We start from the raw sequence: 19,284 nt of genomic DNA on the forward strand, positions 1-19,284 counted from the left end.
AGTGGCATATTTTAGTTATTCATGTTTATATTGACATAACTTCCATTTCAAAAAAACTAAGTTCACAGTTACCCAAGAGGGAATGGGGCTGAAGAGACAGAGACTTACCCTCAGCAGCCGGCATTTCTGGACTCAGAGTGGACCTAGTAAAAATCAGCAAATAAAAAAAAAAAAAAGTCAGCTGGAAAGAAAATCTAGAAACACAAATCTTCCACTCAAATTGTCAGATGGGACAGCGAATGTCTTACGAATGAGGAAAATCATGGATGCTTTCCAAGTTTCAATAATTTTCATTTAGGGCAACCTCTAACAAAGCGGAAAGGCGAGCAATTCCAGCCAAATTTAAATCTAGTGAAGAAAAATTATTTCAAGTACAACTCATAGAAGATCATAGTTTAAGATTTTCTGCCAGTTCCTCTAACTCAACATTGAGTTTTGGTGTATTTTTTAAAAAGACCTAACTTTACACACACACACACACACACCCCATAAATTATTACTGAGAACCAATCACATTGCTGCACTTCAGTGTTTTACAACAATTCATTACCTAGTCCTATAACTAGATACCTAGAGAAAATCCTATTTTTTAAAGAAATGAAATTGTTAGGTGTCAGAAGAGCTACATTTCTCATCTTAAAATGAAGACTTGCCTATTTTTACTTTTATGGTGAAACAAAACCCTTTGTACAATGGTTTTGCTAACATTACTGTGAGAAAATTCTCTTCTTAAACTCATTCATATTTACCTGGACCAGAACACTACATACAGTCTCGCACATGCCTACCTATCTGTTTCCTTTCGTTCTGCTGAAGTGATTGGTTGAGTTCTAAATCTCTCAGAAGTTTTCCTACTTTCACCAGGAGAAAAATAGCGCCTTGGCCTTCGTGACACTCTTTCAGGTTCAGTATTGGCAGACAAATCAGTACCTGATGTTGACATCTCAAATCGAGATTCACTTTTAATCATATGATAGAAAGTGCAAAGAAAAGAGAACAGAAGAGAAAAGTAAAGCACAGATATAGGCATCCCAGCAAAACAATCCACTAAAGATCACTCTGCATGCTCCTACAGTAACATGCACAGAAGTATTGCAAACATTCCAGCTACCCAACATCATAACTTGCAGTAGCAAGCAGAAGCATAAGAGCAGATTCAGGCTGACTCAGCCTCCAATACACATTGGTGAGAGCTAAGCTGTGTGGTTTAATGCAGAACACTACTGATGTTGAGTTTGTCATTTTGCCAAGGGCGTGCAAGTGTCACACAAAAATATTTCTGAAATGTCACCTACAGTTCAGTTTTCTTGTGGACATTGATAGTTTCCAGAAAGGCATTACGGAGTTGAGCAACAGAGACTTTTGTGTCAACCATGCCAATCTCACCATTAGGCACATTTGCTTCAGCACTCTGGAACGCCATCTCCTTTTTCGTAACAGTTTCCTTACTTTTTAAAGCCTCTAGCTTAGGAGAGCCAGTAAAATCAGACATTGAACGAGTCAGGACTTTATGCTTTATCGCAGACACTTCCTGAGCTTGACCTTTCGCCTTAGCAGAATGTGATATGGATCCACTTTGTATGTACATAACTGTCTCACTCCTTTCAGTGTTCTCACGAGTCTTAAACTGGGGTTCAGGAACCTGGTGCTTAGTGCACTCTAGCTCTTTCTGAAGCTCTGATGAGTTAGCCTTTGGCTTGCTTATAAGAGATGAGGGAACAGCAGCCTTGCCAAATTCACTTGCTCTAAAATGGTCTTCATTGCTCTTCCCTTGCCTGAGAACCTCAGATTGCAAAATTGGTTTTCTGTTTTTCAAAAGCTGTTCTGTCCCCAAAGGATATTCGTCGGGCTTTGAGCCATAATTCTGAAGTATGTTACTTTTTTCCTTTTCCAGTGCACTGGCTGGTGGGGATTTTGTCTTGACGTTGGCATTGTTTGATATTAAGAGGCTGCTAATTGAGATATTTTCTGGATCTTCTGTTGCCATCAGTTTGGCAGTATGAGCAACACCAGCAGGCTGAATATATCCATGTATCGGTTGGCGGACTGAACTGAGTGTCTGGCTGGCAACCCTATCAAAGGAAGAAGTTTCTGACTGAAGAGGCATGTAATCAACTGGCACTGGATGAGATTTTTTCTGAGATACAGGGTCTGTGACAAGTTCAGGGCTTCCATGAGCACTTTCCTCTTTCACCAGTTTCTCTCTAACTTTTACTCTTTAAGAAAGAAAAAGGATTAAAGCTGTGACCAGCAATAACTAGTTTTGGGGAAAACATACATCAATTGTGGGACCAGAGATCAACATCAAATAGTAAAACAAAATGAAAAAAGATAAGCATCTAAGTATTTTAAGGATATACTTTGAAACAAACTCCCCATCTTAAAATCTTGGCATTAACACCAGCCTTAAGGATATTTTAAATTATTTACAGGCACCTAGTACACGTGTGACCTTTCAGAAAGATAACTGAGCAAGGAATCACATTTAGAGCATGTTCCTAGTAATCACAATTCCACTCCTTTGTCGAACGTAATATATTTTCCTATTTTTCAAAATAGAGAATTAGGAGTTGCTTTCTAAAAATATAGTTTTTTGAAGGGTGTCTTTAGTGTGACATTCTGACCTCCTTTTGCTATATGTACTGTTAAGCTGCCAACATACTGATCCTTGCTCACTTTGAAACAAATTAGTCAAATATCTTGGTATCTCCCCATATCCCTTCCAATAAAAGTTGTAGAGAATATGTTGCATAGTCAAGTCAAAATCTCCATGCGAACCTCAGAAATGCTCCCATTTCAAAATGTTGCACACAACTTTATCTATCTTGATAAATGAAACCAAATCATGTTAAGGAGCCTCTCTAAAAATGAAAAACATGTCAGCAGAAAATGGAAGCCCAGTATGGTTGTCACTCTGTGGGCTTGCACAAAACTTACACTGTATGAACATTTAGGAAAAGTTTCACCACATCCCAATATGCTAAATTTCTGAGAATGTACTGAAACTTATCCCACCTTGGTTTCTTTTCTGTTCAACCGTTATGATGTACATGCACAAATACAAGCCATCTTCCGCCTCTGGATGCCTGTTGCTGGCTCCCACTGACATCAACAGGAGCTAAGCATAATAAGCACCTGAGGGCAGCATTTGTCCTACATGTAACCACATAATTGTAACACATCTCTAGAATAATTTTTAGAGCCACAAAAGTGCACAGTCAGTGCGACAGTTGAATAACATTTTAAAATGTCATATAAAAAATTAAAATCGAAAGCTATTTCCCCACACCCACCATGCAACTAGTAATCAGTGAGGTGGTTTTTTGCCCTGAGGTTGGGAAAAGCTCATGTACAGTACCAAGCTAACTATTTAGTGGCAATTAACAGATATTCCAACCCTCAAGTAAGTGCAAGTCAAGGCTTGCTACCAACAGACTTTTCCTACTTGCAGAATTTATTTTACATAAAAACAAGATTTTTAAAAAATAAACTAGTGCTTTTGAGCACTAGTATAATCCACTATATCCCCAACTACCTGACGCATCACCCTTTCCATCTGCTTAATATTTTCTCTCTCTTATGAGGATTGGTCCATTTTAAAATGAAGTGACTGACTTCAAAACACGAATAAGAGTGCTCATTCTCAAAGTTTAAAAAAAATGCCTTTTCGGGGTATTATGCACCCACCAATTACCCAGAACAGTCACTGGGGAGGTTTTCAGAGTCAGATAATTAGTTCAATCAACAATCTGAAATGCAATGGAGAGTCCTCCCCAGAACACACGCTTCCAGTTGTGGACTCTTGATGTTCTGTCAAACTGGAAAGTAGCAGCTATTTGTAGCTCTGAATTTGGTTGTTTTGTCTTCCCAGTGACTTAATTCTTACTCCTCCTCCCCCACTCCAGCCTTAAAAAATAAAACGATCAAGTCTTATTTTTAGTCACATCCTGCATTCGGGGCATAAAGCATTTTGTAATACAAAAATCTGTTGGCTTGCAGAGTGCAAGGGGGGGAAAAATGGTTAAGAACAGGCTGAAGATAAGATAAGAAGTTAGCTATTATGATATTGGTCTTTGGCTATGAAGAAAACATTAGGGGCATGTCTAGTTCTTCATGAAAACATCAATTAGTTATAAGTGACAAAAAGCAGATGCTCCAGAAACAAGTTTCCACAGCAGTTTATTGAACAGAAATAGTATTTTCGGATTCACTGCCGTTAAAGGATATAAAGGCAAATGTTAAATGAGGGCAGGGGAAAGGAGAAGGAGAGGGAAGTCAGTAACAATAGGTATAATCCGATTATTAGCCACACAGCTACATTCTAGGATACCTGGAGGGCCAGCTGATAAGTGAAGGTGTGTCCCCTTCTGAATCTTTCTGAAGAAACCATTCAGGTTTTGCCTTCCCTGTACTACTATAGAAAACAGAATTTCAGATAACTTTCTGGTAAGACGTCAATACATGCACACTCAGTCCCTCCCCGCGTTAATCTTAAAACTGTTTTCAAATTTCTCAATTATAAGGTCTTGGTTTCTGAAATACTGGCACTGCACACGTCTAAGTTTAACAAATTTGCATGATAATTTATCAAATAACCACCCTCACATACAAAAGAATACATAAGAACTTAAGAACAGCCATGCTGGTCAGACCAAAGGTCCAGCTAGCCCAGTATCCTATCGTCCAACAGTGGCCAATGCCAGGTGTTTCAGAGGGGAATGAACCTAACAGGTAATCGTCAAGTGATCCATCCCCTCTGAAAACACACAGAACCCTAAACATTTTGCCAAGACATTTAACTAACCATGCCCACATTGTCAGGAACCTGGACATCCACATCTAAATCATCATTAGGAAGCTACATAGAAAGTAATTTTATTTTACTTCCTGGTTTGACATTTTATATAACTTACATGGACAGAAGCACTATATTGCACATAGGATTACTGTTAGACTATTCCCTTTATTTGCAATCTGAAGAGCTAAAGTCTACCAAAAGATCTTTAGCCACAAATAAACAGATGACACAAGTTTAATGACGCTAGGAGAATGTATTACCATAGCTTACATGAAATTCTTGCATAAAGAGAATGAACATCAGAAACCCCCCTCCTCTGAGAGCAATATGCCAGGCTTCAGGAATTCAGATCCAGTAACTCCCAGCCCACTGAGTGGGGAGTACGTGGTCTTTTAGGATAAAGTGGGAAGAGTTCAAATACTCTAAATGAGCAAAGAAACACATTCTTGGCCTGATACTTTTTGCATCAGACTCCAAAATGGAAACAATATATGAGTGTCTACTGAAATTTGAAAGCACTGAAGGGTACAAAAGTCCTTCATGAAACAGCTGATATACCATTGTACTCTTTCACAGATGCATTCAATATTTGTAATATCCACAACAAAGAGTCCCACCTCCAGGGCCGCCCAGAGGATTCAGGGGGCCTGGGGTCTTCGGCGGCGGGGGGCCCCCGCTTCAGCGGTAATTCGGTGGTGGGGGGTCCTTCCGCTCCGGGACCTGCCGCTGAAGTGCCCCGAAGACCTGTGGCGGGGGCCCCCCGCCGCCGAATTACCACTGAAGACCCAGCACTTCGGCGGCAGGTCCCGCTTTGGCGAAGACCCGGAGTGGAAGAAGCTCTGGGGGCCCGGGCCCCGTGAGAGTTTTCCAGGGCCCCCGGAGTGAGTGAAGAACCCCGCTCCAGGGCCCCCGAAAAACTCTTGTGGGGGCCCCTGTGGGGCCCGGGGCAAATTGCCCCACTTGCCCCCCCCCCAGGAGTCCCTGCCCACCTCCATTGAAGATCATATACATTTTTAGACAATGATGAAGTTTACGTACAAAATGCAATGTAAAGGCACAATGGACCAAATTCTGCTCAGTTACACTGGTGTAAATCTGGAGTAGCTCTTTATAATTTAGTAGAGTCACCCTGGATTTACATACTGCTTTAACAGCTGAATTTGGCAAAAGGATCTTTATTAAACTGAAAAGAATTTAGAGTAAGCCTTAAACTCATTAAAAACTCTCTTATTCTGCCTTCCTATAAGGGTCAGATAAAAGATCCCAGGGAAATCAGATATAGGTACTGTAAATAAATCTGCCTATTTATAATGTTCAGTCTGAAACCTCAACCATAATTATGACTTTTTCCACATCTCTCATTTAAAATCTACCCCTTACTGTTAAAACAATTTTTGTTTTTCATCTTACTAAGATCACCAAAGTTTTTCACACAAAAGGGTGGAAAAAGCCTTTCAAAGCACTCCCTGGGGCGTTGAACCAGCAGAGATTTGGTTGCTTTGAAACAACGAAACTTTCTCTTAGCTTGTTAGTATGTATTCTGCATATATCACAATAGGCGTGAGCAATGAGCATTTGTATTCAATCTCTTGTCCTTTGAAAAGAGCAGTCAAACGTAGGTAAACCATGTTAAAAATGTGAGGTTAATCTGACACTTTATGAATTCTATTTCCATCATTGAGAAGGCAACCCCCCCACAAAAAGATATTCTTTGATAGTCTGCATTTAAAAAATAAATAATCAATCAATCAAACCTTCTTAACACAGGAAGTCACAAGCTGTATTTGTTTTTAAATTTTAAGTCTGCTGAACACAAAAGTTAAAAAGAATCTAACACTGACATTTTAAACTCTGATTTTCAAAGCTCTACACCAGGCAAACTGATTTTTAGTCATACCTTGCATAATCAAACTTGATGGAGAATACAACATTAGTAGAACAGACTGCATGAGACAACAGCTCATTTAGCCTCCTGAAACAGATACAAGTATTTCTGAAAAATAGTTCTGATTTCTTTAAAGCCTATTATGATGAATTGGAAGACAGACATTCACATTCGTTTTCTGAATATTGTGTGCGTTAGGCCATGTCTATACGTACAGCGTTGCAGCGGCGCAGGTGTAACAGTACAGTTGCGCCACTGCAATATAGATGCTGGAGCTAGCGGCGCTGGGAGTGCTGCCACACCCCTGGCTTGAAATGGTTTCCATCACATACAAGGTTTAGAGCAGGGGTCGGCAAACTTTCAGAAGTGGTGTGCTGAGACTTCATTTATTCACTCTAATTTAAGGTTTCACATGCCAGTCATACATTTCAACATTTTTAGAAGGTCTCTTTCTATAAGTCTATAATATATAACTAAACTATTGTTGTATGTAAAGTAAATAAGGTTTTTAAAATGTTTAAGAAGCGTAATTTAAAATTACATTAAAACGCAGAGCCCCCTGGACTGGTGCCCAGGACCCGGGCAGTGTGAGTGCCACTGAAAATCAACTCGTGTGCCGCCTTCGGCACGCGTGCCATAGGTTGCCTAGCCCAGTTTAGAGTTTGGTTCAACGGCTCTCAGCACCTCCACTATACAAATTGTTCCAGCACCTCTGCGCTGCAGCGTGTGTGGTGAAGATGCCATATGCTGACGGGCTCCCCATTGGGATAAAAAACCCACCTCCGCAAGCAGGAGAAGCGATGTCGGCGGAAGAAGCTCTCCCACCGGCATAGCACTGTGCATATCTGTGCTTATGTCAGCGTAACTTATATAGTTCTGGGGGAAGAAGGGAGATACTCACACCCCCGAGCAACATAAGTTTTGCGGACATAGCCTTAGTGTTCCTGTTCAATTTTGTATTGCTGCCTATTTAAACCCAAAGGATTAAGTCAGACCAGAGTAGGGGGGAAACCCACAGGAAACAAAACAATGGCAAGATAAGACAGCCTCAGGTAAATACAGATAATTTGTTTTTTAGGGGCCGTTTTCTACTCTCAAACAGTCACAAAGATCTTTATGCTGTTTTACCGGGAACATAGCCTGGTCTTCCCACCATCCTACAGTGGTGGAAAAGTCCAAACAACATGTTCTGGAGCTGGAAAGTGGTAAAAAACACAGAAGAGAGGGTTATTCTAGAAGTGTCTCCTCATGGCTCTATGCTCTCAGGGTGTTTGCTATGGTTTATTACAGGGGAGAACAAGAACCTCAAATTGAAGTGGACAGGTTCTTGGCTTTGAAGAGTGACAGTCTAATCTCTGTGCCTTTTTTAAGGCTAGAACTTGGACCACTCCTTTAGCTTCAGGGATTTATAAACCAGAGAAGGAAAAGTCGTGGGGGCTCACACTTTAATTGTTCCTATTAGTAACAGGATTAGTCAGGAGTGATTTATCTTTAGATTAACTGAATAAAGCTTGAGATAGACGTGTGCAGTGCTCGGCTGAGACCTTCTGTTGGACCAGGCTCCCTGAAACATCTCAGTGGAATGGAATAGCTGGTCAAAAGCCTGCAGTGCAGTTATTTGCATATACAATAACGCAGTCTCAGTCTTATCAACTGTCTCCAGATAGCTCCCTTAGATTAGCACTTTTCCTTTCAGACTTTTGCTTAAGTGGAGTGTCTAAAGACAGCTGTATACAGATGCATAAAGGAAGCGGCCTTAAAAATTGAGTTTTCAAGGCTCTAAAATATTAGAAGTACAGGCAGTCCTCGGACTGACGACATAACTGGTTCCTGAAAATTGCATCAGAAGTCGAAACGTTACAACTCAGAACCACAGTATACTCCACTGCGGGACTGAGCATCATAAAGTCAAAACCAATTGTCATAAGTCGAATCAGGGTGTCAATTCAGAAACATCGTAGGTGCCGTTCATTGTATGTTGAACGTCGTAAAGTCAAGGACTGCCTGTACTATCATCAGTCCTGTCCTATGTGAAACAGAACGGGGAAATAAGCAAAATTGCACAAGTTTACTGAATATGGATAATGGATAGCTGGCTGCATCCATCTACTGGCAGGAAAAGGAAAACCCTAAAAGAGATATTCATACTACAGGTATTAGCCTTTCACTTGGAGGGGGTAGGGGAAAAAAAACTTTCCTTACACTACTTGAAAGGTGTATAAATACCATGAAACGAGGAATTTAGGAATAATTTAAAGACTTTCAGGAGTTTTACTTCTCTCATTTTAATTTAATAACTTAATTAAGAAAATACGATACACTAAGTCAAAGTAACTTGATTTTAATAATCTTTTCCCATCGCTGGTTAAATTTACATAATCCTCACAAATCGTTTCACTTATATTAGTTCTTGTACATTATTCTGAAGTAGTCAAGATTACCCAGCACAGCTAAATCTTACTGACAACAGCTTACTGTCCATTTTTAAGATGGTACACTGTCAAACTACTGTTACAGGATGTCTCCATTTCATCTTGTTTCTTTACAGCCTGCGATACATTCACTTACATTAACTTTCAGGGAGCCAAACAAGAACTAAAGCTGCATATTTTTAGGAAAATAAGTTGTTCAAAGATAAAGTATTTAGAGAATTACTAGTCAGACTTTGTTTTCATTTGCTACAATAAAGCATTTGATAGCTCTCAGACCTCAAAGTAACATCAGCACTCTTCTGCTGCTGCTCTCAAATGAAGACTGAGAAATCAGTTTGAATCTCCGATCCACCAGATATCAGACTTCGAGTCATAAGAATATGTGAAAACTTATCACTTATGTGGGGAGGACAGAGTGGAAAAGTTTACATCTGAAGTGTTCTGGAACTCAACATATGCAGGATCTCATAAAAGAATATTTATATGAGGTATGGGACTACCAATAGAATCAGAATTTGCTTAAATACCATGGCCCTAATTTTTTTTACAATAGTCAGACAATTCTTTTCAACCAACCCAACATAAACTAAAATGTAAGACTTTCATTTGCAGGCTATGGAAACAGGCTACTTCTATTTAATATTGGCAAAACACTCCTTAGAGAGAAAAATAATATAGAAAAATTGCTTTTACTAAAAAAAGATACTGAATTTGAAGTAAATATATTTAAATTGAAAGTGTTTTTTAAGATCAAACAGTAAATGCACATTTTCAAAATGCAGCAAATGTTGTACTGTAATCATCCCCATTCTTAATTTCTCCAGAAATCTCTTTATGAAGGATAGTTTCTTTTCATAAAAGGACCTTCTGGTTATAGTAGCTTAAGTCTAAAACACTCAGCAAACACACACACGGACTTGTAAAACCTTATTGCATGTAAGCATAGTAATCCAGTTTTACACAATATGACAATGAGTATCTACATATCAAAAAACAGAACTCAGCTCAAGGCACAGAAGACATTAGCACCAGTGGAGAATTTGTTTATTCAGATACATCATCTTTAAGTCTTGTCTGTATTGTAGAGAGATTTTTATAAAAGGTCAAAGGATACCAATATAGAAAAAGCATACTTACCCTTGTCTGGTGTCACTATACAACGGCTGGTCATTGTATGAATGACTTGGTGAAACTGGCTGCTTTGGTGAGGAAAGGGATACCCTGCAAGTTTGCTTTGGTGACATTGGCACTTCCTTAAAGGAGGATTCTTGTTCAGAATATGAAAAGGATGCAGAACCATCCACTTCTGATGACAAGTCCTGAGTCTGTCCAGGAGCACTAACATCTGGTGCTCTTTTATTCTCCAAGTTTGAAAGCTCCTCTCTATCTGGAATGCTGTCTTTTTCATGGAAGGAATATTCCTTTGATTCAGAAGCAGTAGTCCATGACTCCTTATTCTCAGACATGGAGGAGTACAGGGAACTATACTCCTTGCTTTCATCCTCCTGCTTGTCGCTTTTTACTTCTTTTTTTTCACCAGCATCAGGATCTTTTCTTGCCCTGGTATATCTGGATAAATATTCAGAATCTCCCTCAGATTCTAAAGGCAATCCATATTTTTCTGCTAGCTGACGTCTCCTCTCTGCCTTGTACCTAGCTATTCTTTCTGCTTTCGACTCAAGTCCCTGGGTATCCATGGCTCCTGTGCTATATGTAGGCTCTGAATGTGCTCCTGTAGGTTCTGCTCGATATCTGGATGACCTAGGTTGTTTTTCTACAGAAGAATCTGAAGTTTCCTCTTCTTCATTTGATCTTCCTACAAAAAGTATGTGTGTAGAAGAATTAAGAGGGATTAGTGACTTGTCCTGAATTCACACTTTATTAAAAATATTATTCAAATCTCTTTGGAGCATCACACCTGCCATTCAGTAAGCAGGCTTCAACCGCATATAGTGTGACTTTTTCTTTTTAGTTATTATAGGTTTTTGCAATTCAAATGAACTAACAAAACTGTTTATGAATACTCCCATGAACTATTCTGAAATAACCCTCTACTTCTTGCATTGACATCTCCAAAACACATACAAACGAACAAGGAAATGCTCCTGAATACTGAGTATGTATTTCACCTTCAGAAGGAAGTTAGGATTCTTAAAATAACCTACAGGTTTTAAAAATAAAACCAGTGTCTCTTTCTAAAATGGTGGAAGAACAGAGATACTGTACAAAAATAAATCAAAGCCAGACAGAAAACTGAAAAAGTACCGTATATACTCGATCATAAGCCGGTTCATTTATAAGGCGACCCCCCACCCCCCTCACCAAGATGGATAAGTAAAAATGGAAATTTTTTATAACCCATTCATAAGCCGACCCTATAATTCAGTGGTCAGCGAACTTTGGCTCCCAGACCATCAGGATAAGCCGCTTGGGGGCCGAGATGGTTTGTTTACCTCGAGCAGGCACGGAGGTAAACCCAAGTAAACAAAGTGTCCCAGTGCACCAGCTGCTTACCCTGACGGGCCAGGACAGCAACTGGTGGGGAATTTTTTTTGGGTGGGGGGGTGGGGGGGTGGGAAGAGGAGAAGCTGGGAGTCAGGGGAGTAACCCCTGTGACCACCCCCCACATGACCCCACCCCCAGCCTGGGACACTCACACTCTCCCCATCAATCCCTTCCCACCTTATCTGGGGAGGGCCAGGGAAGGATGTCTCTGGCCTGGCTGGAGCTGCTCCGACGGGCCAGACTGGGCGGCACGGCCGCAGCATGTTCCAGTTGGCCACAGCCTGCTCTGGTGGGTGGGGCCGAGCGGCATGGCTGCAGTTGCTTTGGAGGCTGGGGGAGAGCAGCGTGCCCAGAAGTGGAGAAACTCTGGCCCCGCCTCTTCCCTTCTGGCTCTGCTGCCTCTCCTTGCTCCCTCTGTTTGGGGGGCGGGGGGGGGGCTGTGTCCCACCTCTCCCTCTCTATACCCGTTCATAAGTCGACCCCCTTCTCTGGTGTGTGCCTTTTTTACCAAAAAAATTCGGCTTATGAACGAGTATATACGGTATCTTGCGACAGTGTTCTCTTGGAAAGTAAACCATTAGGTGTGAGAACTGTGTATCTGTTCCTGCAAGGCCGACAACATAGCAAACATGAAGTACTTCAGCAATGTCAGTTTGAGATATATATAAATATATGTAAACGTATTTTGTACCAAAGTGGGGACTATATGGGTCTGTTGCACGCATATATCTTGGTGTATCTTCTTCTAGTAAACGGTGGGTAACTAATCCAGGACAATTTTGTAGGAGGATGGGCTGTGTATCATTTTCAATTCCCTCTAAACGTCTGGCAATCCTCTCTTTCCTGCAAAAGATGGAAGAAAATGTGTAAATGTTATCTAAGGATTTGGAGATAGTTTCTAGAGGAGGTCACAAAATAATTCTATTACTAAATTATTTGTATTTTACAGCAGTTAGACAAAAGGCTGTTTTACCTTTTCATTTCCAAAATATTTTGCTTGTTTGGTTCAAAGAGTTTTCTTAATTCTGAAACTAAAAAGAAAAAAGAAAAGATGCAGTATATCTTTTATACGTTAGGAATTCTCAGGAATCACAGCAGGATGTCTATATGTTTCTGTTTTAAACAGCGCTGCCCGGGGCGGGGGCAAGAGGGGCAATTTGCTCCAGGCCCCGGGCCCCGCAGGGGCCCCCACAAGAATATAGTATTCTATAGTATTGCAACTTTTTTTTTTATGGAAGGGGGCCCTGAAATTGCTTTGCCCCAGGCCCCCTGAATCCTCTGGACAGCCCTGGTTTTAAGCAAGAAGGGATGGTCTAGAAAAGTAGGTTTTCCCATAACCAGTCACATATAGGTAAACATTTCCTATTTGGGTTCCTCGCTTACTAACCTCCTTAAAACACATTTTGCACATACTATAGTAAATACAAGGGAGTCCTCTAAAGATTTATCTAGACTAGGGTTAAAACATGGTATTTTAAGAACATGTTAAAATACAATTTACCCTGTCAACATGTTTTAAAACACTAGTGTAAACACATTAGTTGGTTGAGGTTAATCCTGGTGGGTAGTTTAGGTGACATCACAACCAGCTAATACATTAATACAGGTTGGTCTGTCTACACTTGTATTTTTACTATTAGCTAAATGTGTGGGCTAATAAGTTTTTTAAAACACATCAAGTCAACCCCTTTAATCCTAGTCTAGACAAGCCCTAAGAGTCCTGATGAATTGTGGCCAAAGACCACATAGTACTTTTTACCAACTGCTCCCAGAGTTAATTAACCCCAGTACCCTGAATATTTTCCTACTTTGTTAGTTATAGTCTGCTTAGATAATTTCCCCCTGTAGTTTTAACTGTATAAATATTTACTTCGTATCCTAAACTGTTTAATAGTGTTACCTGCTGTTAGACAACTATCACATTTCATCTCCTGTCATTTCACTAGCATTTCAGCATGGGTGAAGTAATCCCTACATATACAGTTTCCGTTGACATTTGTAAACCCTTTTGAACAAAAAGATGCTATACAAATAAATATGGCACAATTTCTTTTCACCAGGCAACAAACCCCATGTATACTACCACCGGGGCTGGGGAGTGAGAAACTAGAAGCCTGATTTCCTTGCAATAGTATATGACTAAAAGCTGAGTCACTATGCAGACCTCTGATTGGGTTTTAATACAGAATGGCTTGAGCTTGACTCTGATATTTAAAAGACTTGCTGCTTCTTTATGTAAAGTTTAGGTTTTTGTTTTACCTGAAACTGGTAATTTACTTCCTTTCATGTGACTTCAGTTTAGGTGCCGCAACTGTATTCCATAAATATACAGACTGACGTATTGTAGAAATGTGGTCTGGTTAGTAATATAGCAGTGTCAACCCAGGGTCTTGCCCATAACAAGTATGATCAACAAATCAGCATAAAAATAAACATTTAGTTTATGGGAGGACAAGATTAACCATATTTTAAAATATTTACTTCCAGGATAAAGGCTGGCATTCAACCAAGAGCTCAATTTTATTGCAGCATTAAGTCCCTGAAGAGGAAGTTTTTAGAACATACCACTAGTATACAGAAACATGAATGCACATTTGGACTTAACTTCCATGGCACAATATGGGTGATGAACATACCTATCAGCATACCTGAAATATCTCTGCGAGTGAAAGGCAACTCCACCATCTCTTGCCCCTTTATCCTGATCTCATTTAGACAGGGATTGAAAATTAAAGTGGGCCAAAATGAGACTTGCTCTATTTAGTCCTGAATCAGTGGGAGAGGCCTTACATCTTGTGAACTGCTAGAACAGGAAGAGAATGTTCTACACTGCTGCAAAGGTAAGCTTACCAGATTTCTAGCTTTAGTCCTTGTAGCTTAGGCAGCACATAAGAACAGGCATTACAATATGCACCATTCAAATTGCATGGGGCTTCTCCTCCCTCACTTCCTTCCTTCCCACTGGATTTTCTCAACCAGTTTTTTGGTCAACCGCTAGTGCTAGAAACCAGATGCTTCCACCCCCTGTAAGTTTGGAAATGTAGTTCTCAAGGGAAACAAGACGTGAATTTCTGATCCTAGTGGTGCATGAGTTATCAGTGGTTGCTAAAATCGTCTGGAAGACTGTTGCACAGTAACTTCCAGAACATGGTCCAAGCACTTGTTCTGTAGTATTCAGATTGACCTTGACATACATCACAGCTATACATAAAATGATATGTTGAAGTTGTGTGTCTTTTGTGCTTTTCAGAGTTTATGCTGATAGTTTTTTGGTGTGCAGGTTTGTTTTTTGTTTTTAAATAGAAGACTCTCGTGTGATGCTATCAATATAATAGACTGTCAAATGGTAGATTGTAATTTGTGATAGCATCACAGAGAGAAGTTGTATGATTCAACTGTAACTCACAGAAACAAGCAACTTCAAAATAAAAAGGAGATCCCTGGAAAATGGAAAAGTCAGTTGCTGGATTCCCATTCCACAATTAAAAATCAGTCTTGTGGTTTGCCACAGCATGCATATTCTTCAAAAGGAAAAAACAGTTTACTAAGATCAGGTGGATTTCCCCAGTTATCTCCAATATTAGCCTTTCTGATCAAATTCAATATGAAGATTGCAGAGAGTTTAAATATTGGTCCAGAGTAATCTAATCAGACCAGGATCAAAGCACATAAGCAGGGCACTCCAGGCAATTTGTACAAGGCGGCACCTGTTTGAAGGACAGATCTCTCAGCCCTCAGTGCTCTTAATAGAACTTCTCTCAAGCACCAAAATTCACTTTAAAATTAAACTAAAATGGATGAAATGTAATGCATATGGAATATTGTACTATTAACTAACTAAATACTGTAACTTTATCGACAGTATATCCTGGATATCACTAGTCAGGATGATCTGATACCAACTGGTGTAAAAATGTTACAGCAGTAATAGTGTGGGATTCAATCCCATCAATTTTTTTTTAAAGAAAAATATATTAATCATGGTGTACTACACTGATCACAAGGTCTTAGATTGGTTGCAGGATTTCTATATGAAAGCATGAGTAGGACTAACACTTATCAGTGTATACTACCATCAATCTTTGGTTTAAATATTGGACTTTGGAACAGTCTCATGGGCAGCCATGTGTAGTTTGCTTCAAAAAAAAATTAGTTTATTTTCAGAGAGTGGCAGTGAGTGTTAGGGGAACATGTTGAACCTTTAAATATGCTACAGAATAGCTTTGCATAATAGGCAATGTGGGTTGCAACGTAAGTGGCATGTGTTAACTTTCCTTTTCTGTGGCCATAAAGAAATGGATAGCGTTTAAACACAGGATCATGAGGTTCAATAAAGACAATATACAAAATCAATTTTTTTTCAACTGTATTGTAGTAGTGCCTACGAGTCCCAGTCCTGGATCAGGGTCCCATTGTTCTAGGTGCTGTACAAAACACAAGCAGCTTACAATCTAAGTAGATGACAAGAGACAACAGGTGGATACTGACAGAGAAAGCAAATAGAAACAATGACACAATAATGATCAGCATGAGAGGCAGTGGTCTCAACATACCAGCTGATTATCAGTTGTCAAGTTTTCTGTAGGCATCACAGCTTAAGTTATATTAACTATGAAAGGATGAACCCTAGCAAAGTTGAATTCTTTTTTTTCCTATCACTGCATGTTAAACACAAGGCAACGACAGCTGGATAATCAGTGTAGAAGTTTTATGGGAAGTCTTCTCTCAAAGTTAGCACGGAGAAAAAATGATTTTTTTTAAAAAAATTAAAATCCAACTATTTAAATTAAATTCAAGTTTATTTTTATGTAATATTTTTTAATTTTAAAATTAAATTTGAAATTATGACAACCTATATTAAGACCTAAATTTACTAAATCTATTAAATTGTTTAAAAAATATTAAGTAGTACATATATGTTCCCAAGTTTTAAAGACAGTCAAATCACTGAATGGGATGAAGGTAGGTAGCTGGAATCAGAATTTGCTGAAGTGCTAAACCTGCTTTTGACAGCAGTAGCCTCTTCTGCAGGTGCAGAGAAATTTTTTTTACATTTCAGTTTATTCATCTAGTTCAGTTCAATGACTAGGTCATTCAACGTTTAGAAAACGATAGGAGTTGAAAAAGCAGAAACGCTCCCCCCCCGCCCCTCTTCCAAACTATGAATAAAAATTAGGCTCGAGAAGATGAGCTCTACTAGTTCTAAAATCCTGAAGGACCAGAAACAATCAGTTCAATTCACTAACTACAGAGAATACTTCCTTTTTAAAAAAAAATAAATCAGTTTTAAATGCAAAAACATGTTAGATAAAATTTCTGATGAACTTTTTTCTCCTTCATCAGCACATTTAAGAGAGTTTAAATAAAACTAATAAAATTTAAAATACTGGTTTTGTGCAATGTTTAATTGAATTTGAATTTCTAGCCAAAGAGAGCTTTATACAAATTCACAAATACAAAATTAATCTAGTAAATAAAAACTAATCATTCAACATTTTCTACCATAAAAATTGAAAAATTAAGAATCTAAATAGATGCAAGTTATAAATATGCTTAAATAAATGTGTATCAATACAATGTATCTTCCTTGTCAGTAAAATAAAGCACCAAAATTTACTGTAAAGACTATATTAAGTTGCAAATGAATGTGTTTTAATTGCAACCAACCCTTGGGGAAAAAAATCCACCTTTCTTTGGGAAAATAACTAAGTTCCACCAGTGCAAAGATGCTGAAAACTGATTATTTAAATTACGGTTTCCTGCTTGCTGATTTAAGTCATAGTTAAAATCAGCTATTTTAATTAATCCACTCCTCACCTACACCCACATTATTTTGTTGGGTTTTTTTTAAGCATTCATTAAGTATTTGTTGCTCAGGTATTTAGAACAACATCTGAATAGCACTTTCCCAAAAAAGGATTTCAGATTATGCACACACACGTACTCTGTTTGGGAAATATTTAAAAATAGACAGGTAGTCTGCTACTGCAGGGTTTTGTTATTTGATGGATAAAATGTTGAAGCTCATACATTTTTCTTCTGAAGATGCTGGTTGGCTCTTGCAACCTTATCCAACTGGGTTTCTCTTTTTACTATGGTCTGCAATCCTATGTGCACTGATGCCAAGGCCCTGCCTGTTCACTAATTTGTTGTTCTGTGACCAAACAAAATTACACTGTCGCACACAGTCACACACATGGCAGGTTTGGGGGTAATATTACTTTCAACCAATTAGTAACTCAGTAGTGGTGGGGAACTTATCCCTGCATGACTCAAAAATGTGCAACACTTGGGAAAGGGGGAAAAAGAGAAACATCTGTAAAAGTGTAAAATGTTTAATTTACATTGAAACTTCCATACTTTGTTTTGGCATAAAGTACATAAATAGTTACTGGTGGTCTGTGCTGTAGCTAAGTGGGACAGCCATTATGCCCTCAGCAACAACTCAAGCCTTTAACATTAGAACCTATTTTAGAATGTTGGTTAGGACATTAAATGGGTTATCCTCTATTGAAGACTCTTAGAAGTTATCTTCGCTTCGACAGCTATCAATCTTCCAAGCAGGATTTACCCTGTCATACCAAACTGACCATTTCAGCAGATGCAGTACTCATCTTCTAATGCAGCTACATGTCATTCAAGGACAAAAGATGATAGGCCAAATTTAAAAAAAAAAAATCGTATTGGATGCTTTTTGAAAATCCTGAAAAATTCAGGAAGGAACAAGCTTCCTGCTAAGGTAGCAGCACCTTCATGTTTTGGCTATAAGTCTCTTAGATATGAGAGAGGAGCCAATCATGTAAGATTTAAAGACACGTAACATTTTTACAGCTCTGTTTTAAGAGCAAAAATAATTAAACCTTTCACAATTCCCTCAGAGGATGAGCATATGGACTTATTTGGTCATACTGGCAGATCAAAATTCATCTGCCAGAGCATCACTCCCCATTTACAGTTAATATATGTCATAATATAATCCTAAAATCATGCATTAAACCTCTTTGTTTTGAAGAAAATCCAATAAACTAATAAAATGTTTTCGGTTTTATGGTACTCTACAGGCCAAATTATACCAGACATAACTAGCAAACTCCACCATCTTCAGATTATGCCATCAAGGACATGTGCTGGCCCACTTATGGATAACAGGGTTGCACGGGTGTCACAGAGCCTAATTCCTACTGAAGACCCTTTAATTACAGGTAGTATAAAAGATTCCAGACTTGACTCAGAGTGTCAAATGAGTTTGCTGAGCTGGCAGTTAGAAACCTACCCTCCCCGCATCTTTTCATTAGAAAATTGAACAAATCTGATATTGAAAAGTCAGTGATACCTAGAGCTAGACTGTCCAAAAAGACACTTAGTACTCAGTAGTTCCTATGTGAATTAAAAAGAGCTGGTGGTAGCTAAGCCCTATTGAAAACTAGTGCACAGCGAGAATGGAACCTCATTATGCCATTGTTACTATATCACTTTTTAGGATAAAATGACATTTAAACTACACATTTATGATCAGAAGAGTTTCTTGGGCTGGAGGGTTCAATCAGTTTAAGTACAAGGCAGTTGCTGAAAAGGTGTTTAATAAAGGCCCATTTCACTCCAAACTTGTTTCCCTTCTTGGTCAGCCAGAGCCCAATCCACTAAGCTTCCAAGCATGTTGTCAA

The 19,284-nt window shown here is 39.0% G+C and overlaps 1 protein-coding gene across 5 annotated transcripts in view; it reads right to left on the reverse strand.

Moving 5' to 3' along the window:
* Positions 1-19,284, reverse strand: part of SVIL (supervillin) — a 223,454-nt gene that overhangs the window by 60,859 nt on the left and 143,311 nt on the right. For 4 of the 5 annotated variants that reach the window (XM_039522304.1, XM_039522305.1, XM_039522303.1 and 1 more), the window contains 7 exons: positions 12,594-12,651; positions 12,312-12,463; positions 10,253-10,931; positions 4,331-4,414; positions 1,296-2,216; positions 789-959; positions 109-143 (listed from right to left, as the gene is read on the reverse strand). In XM_039522304.1, the coding sequence (XP_039378238.1) occupies positions 109-143; positions 789-959; positions 1,296-2,216; positions 4,331-4,414; positions 10,253-10,931; positions 12,312-12,463; positions 12,594-12,601 (2,050 nt within the window). In that variant the 5' untranslated portion in view covers positions 12,602-12,651. The remainder of the gene's footprint in view (positions 1-108; positions 144-788; positions 960-1,295; positions 2,217-4,330; positions 4,415-10,252; positions 10,932-12,311; positions 12,464-12,593; positions 12,652-19,284) is intronic. The other variant, XM_039522306.1, reaches the window with a different exon arrangement.

This window comes from Mauremys reevesii, linkage group 2 (assembly GCF_016161935.1).
Source record: "Mauremys reevesii isolate NIE-2019 linkage group 2, ASM1616193v1, whole genome shotgun sequence".
NCBI lineage: Eukaryota > Metazoa > Chordata > Testudines > Geoemydidae > Mauremys > Mauremys reevesii.